The 3,352-nt window shown below is 43.3% G+C and overlaps 1 protein-coding gene across 1 annotated transcript in view; it reads left to right on the top strand.

The window, feature by feature from the left end:
- The window catches only part of vwa8 (von Willebrand factor A domain containing 8), a 107,069-nt gene that overhangs the window by 19,896 nt on the left and 83,821 nt on the right, over positions 1-3,352 (top strand). The window contains exons 11-13 of the mRNA XM_015402540.1: positions 1,520-1,529; positions 1,887-2,133; positions 2,230-2,343. Coding sequence (XP_015258026.1) covers positions 1,520-1,529; positions 1,887-2,133; positions 2,230-2,343 — 371 coding nt within the window. The remainder of the gene's footprint in view (positions 1-1,519; positions 1,530-1,886; positions 2,134-2,229; positions 2,344-3,352) is intronic.

Here is a 3,352-nt window from a genome sequence, read left to right as displayed (position 1 = left end):
CTGGTCCTATGCTGGTCCTATGCTGGTCCTATGCTGGTCCTTGGCTGGTCCTGGGCTGGTCTTTGGCTGGTCCTTTGCTGGTCCCCTTCAATTCCTTTTTAAACATCAATCTTTGTACTAAAATATTCTTTCTGTCATGATTTGTGGACATTAAGATCTAAAGAGAAGCGCCATCTCCTGGTCAGACCCTGTAATTGAATGAAAGGGTGGAGTCAGAGTAAAAAAAAAAATATACAAGAGGGAGTCACTGCAGTGGCTGGAAGTTGGAGGGGATTCTGATGGGAGTTGCAGGGAAGTGGGCTGCCATTCGGCTGGTGTTTGACTGGGAACGGCCATTTGAATGGCTGCTGCTGTATGTGTGTCATTTATATCTCGCCACCATTTAGACTCTCTGTAGAAGCGACGCAGCGATGAGGTCACTGATGTGTTTCAGTCAAACAGCCCTCAGCCCAGCGTTGCATGTCTGTCTCCACCCCTCCAATACAGAAAATGTTCATCCAAGTAATTCAGTTTTTGCATTTTTCTGGAATTGAGCAGGTAGGCGATACACTTTGCCAGTGGAAGAAGACAATTTACATTTGAAATAAGAAAAAACTATTGCATTTTCTTATCTCATGTCTATATTATCTAAGTGTCTTATTTTAAGTGTAAAAATACTCTTTCTATTAGCAGATCATCTCATTTACCTGCTCAAATTACGGTTCAATATGTTTATTTTAAGAAATTTCTACTTATTTAATCAAGTTTTTGCATTGAGATACTTTGGGTTTCAATGGAATTCATATATCTACTCTTAAAATAAGATAATTAGATAATATGCACTTGAAATAAGTTTTATTTTATTTGAAATGTAAATAATGTTCCATTGGCAAAGTGTCTCCCTTACCTCCTCAATTCAAGAAAAAATGCACTTATTTTAAGAAAAAATTACTCATTTAAATGTTTTTGTAGTGTGTATATTATTCTTCATAAATTCCAAAAAACTTAAAACCAATCCACTGGACTTTGTTTACAAATGGATGAACGGGTCCCCCCCTTTGGAATGGGGGTCGTTTGGCTTCTTTGTTAGCCTGCAATGCCCCATACCTGTCTATGTCTCTGAAAGGGGGGTCGTTAGAGGGAATAGTTGGTCTGGCTGAAAGGCGAACTGGCCTCTCATGGCTACACTTCAATCATGAGGTAATTAGAGTGTTAAGAGTTAGCCAACATCAGCGCAGAATAGAGGGATTCCCACCACAACATGAGCAGTGCATCCTCTGTAACCTGCTGAAGCGGCGGCCATGTTGGAAAGGGAACCTCTTTCCTAACCTCACCTTTCCGGGTAAATCAAACTGATTTGTCATTTTTACCAGTTTTCCAGTCCGAGCTGATGAGAACCCCCACAGTACCATTCTGCCTTCATCGTGTCTTTGATATCTGCACGATTTTGATTGGTGTTAGCATTATGCTACGTAGCTTTACATTCACTGACTAACCTCCTGATTTAGGAGCCGTCTTTGATCTCTGTGTTTGTCTGCAGCGAAGCACAGGTCGGTGCAGCTTTCAGCGCTCATGCAGACGGATCCTCTGGTCTCTGCAGCACCGTGGGGGATTTCTTTGGCCTCTTGGTTGCTGTTCTGATTAACGCTCGGCCTGCCCTCCCCTGGCAGGTTCCCTGTGGCTATATTTTCTTAATAATGGCCTTAATGTTTCGCCGGGGGAGATCCAGGGTTAGGGTCACTGTTTCTCAGAGTTTTATGGCAGGTGGATTTTTGCTGAGGACATCTGAGACTTTGAAAAGCTCCTAAAAGGATCTAATCTTCTTTTTGAAAGACTGTAGAGTTGTTCCGGTTTCCTGTGAGTTTCTAATGAATCTGTTGTGGTTAAAACATCACCTTCTTTACGAGACTTTTATCATCTCTTCTGTATTTTTGTTGCTTTAATTTTAAATGTTCCTTCCTGGTTTATCCAACCTCTTTGTTGTCTCATCCAGGACATGACAGCCAGGGACCTTCTGCAGCAGAGGTACACCCTCCCCAATGGAGACACAGCCTGGAGGCCGTCTCCTCTGGTCACTGCTGCCCTGGAGGGCAAGCTGCTGCTCCTGGACGGCATCCACAGGGTTAACCTGGGAACCCTGGCCGTGCTCTCCAGGTCGACCCCCATTTCATTTCCTCTCAGAGCCTCTAACGTTGCGTCATCTGCAGAGCTGGATCCATAAGTGCCAACCTCACCCTGCGATATTTTCAGGTTGCTCCATGACAGGGAGCTGGACCTTTACGACGGGACCAGGCTGCTGAGGTGGGACAGATACCAGGCGCTGAAGGAGCAGCTGCAGCTTAGCGACCAGCAGATGCAAGAAAGGTACGAAGGGACACAGATGGACAGAGGAAGGCGAATATGTTGGTTTTTATCAGCAGTTTATAGATCAGATTGTAGCAAATGCTGTAAAAATGCTGACTCCAGATATAAGTGCTGTTCAGACCAAAACCAGGTCAAAGCCTGAAGGCGTAAAACTGGATTCAGTTCTGACCAAATATTCTCTGATCTGTTCCTAAAAAGTAAAAAAAAAAAATCCAGTGGACTTTGTTTCCAAGTTTGAAGACGTTTCTCTTCCATCCAGGAAGCTTTTTCAATTCTAAATGTCAGAAATAGCGTTTAGTTCCAAGTTTTATACAGTGGAGCAACAAAGCCTTGTTTCCATACCTGTCTATGTCTCTGAAAGGGGGGTCGTTAACACTAGAACTCCCATGTTCTGTGGTCAAACCGTCCTTTTGACGGTTCTGAGATTTTAAAGGGAAAGAACTTTATCTACATTAATCATATGTTTCTCATGTTAACCGACTTGTTTCCATATTTCCTTCATTTTCACATAGTTTTTTAATAGAATAAAAACGTAAAAAATCTGTATGTTTAATTTTACCTCGATCTCCCACAGCGCTCATTCTGACGGCTCTAGTAGTTGCATTGTAAATTCTTCCCGCCGTTGATTGACGTTGGGTACAGTTGCCTAGCAGCCAACAGTTTCATCTAGAACTCTTTGGCTAATGTGGTAAAATGGCTTTCAGAAGAAATCTAACTTTGAAACAGGCTTCTAAATATTGATGATAGCGATTTGGGCGGAGAGGGAAAGACCGATGAGAAGCGGCTCAGATTCTGACGGCGAGTCCGAAGATGATTAACGCAGACGTATCAGTGAACCTTTAGTTCAAGGCTTGGATAGCACTGCTCACAGCTCAGCCGGTTCACTCAGCGGCCCAAAGCCAAACCAGAGCCCCTGATCTATTATAATCACTCACGGATTCAGCCTGGATGTACCGGATCAGACCATTAGAAAGGATTCTATAAAAGCTCCAACGTGAAGCTGGCCTGT

This window comes from Cyprinodon variegatus, unplaced genomic scaffold (genome assembly GCF_000732505.1).
Source record: "Cyprinodon variegatus isolate N-32 unplaced genomic scaffold, C_variegatus-1.0 Scaffold1364, whole genome shotgun sequence".
In the NCBI taxonomy this organism is placed as follows: Eukaryota; Metazoa; Chordata; class Actinopteri; order Cyprinodontiformes; family Cyprinodontidae; genus Cyprinodon; species Cyprinodon variegatus.
Note: the sequence above shows the minus strand (reverse complement) of the source record. Positions and strands in the feature narration are given on the sequence as shown.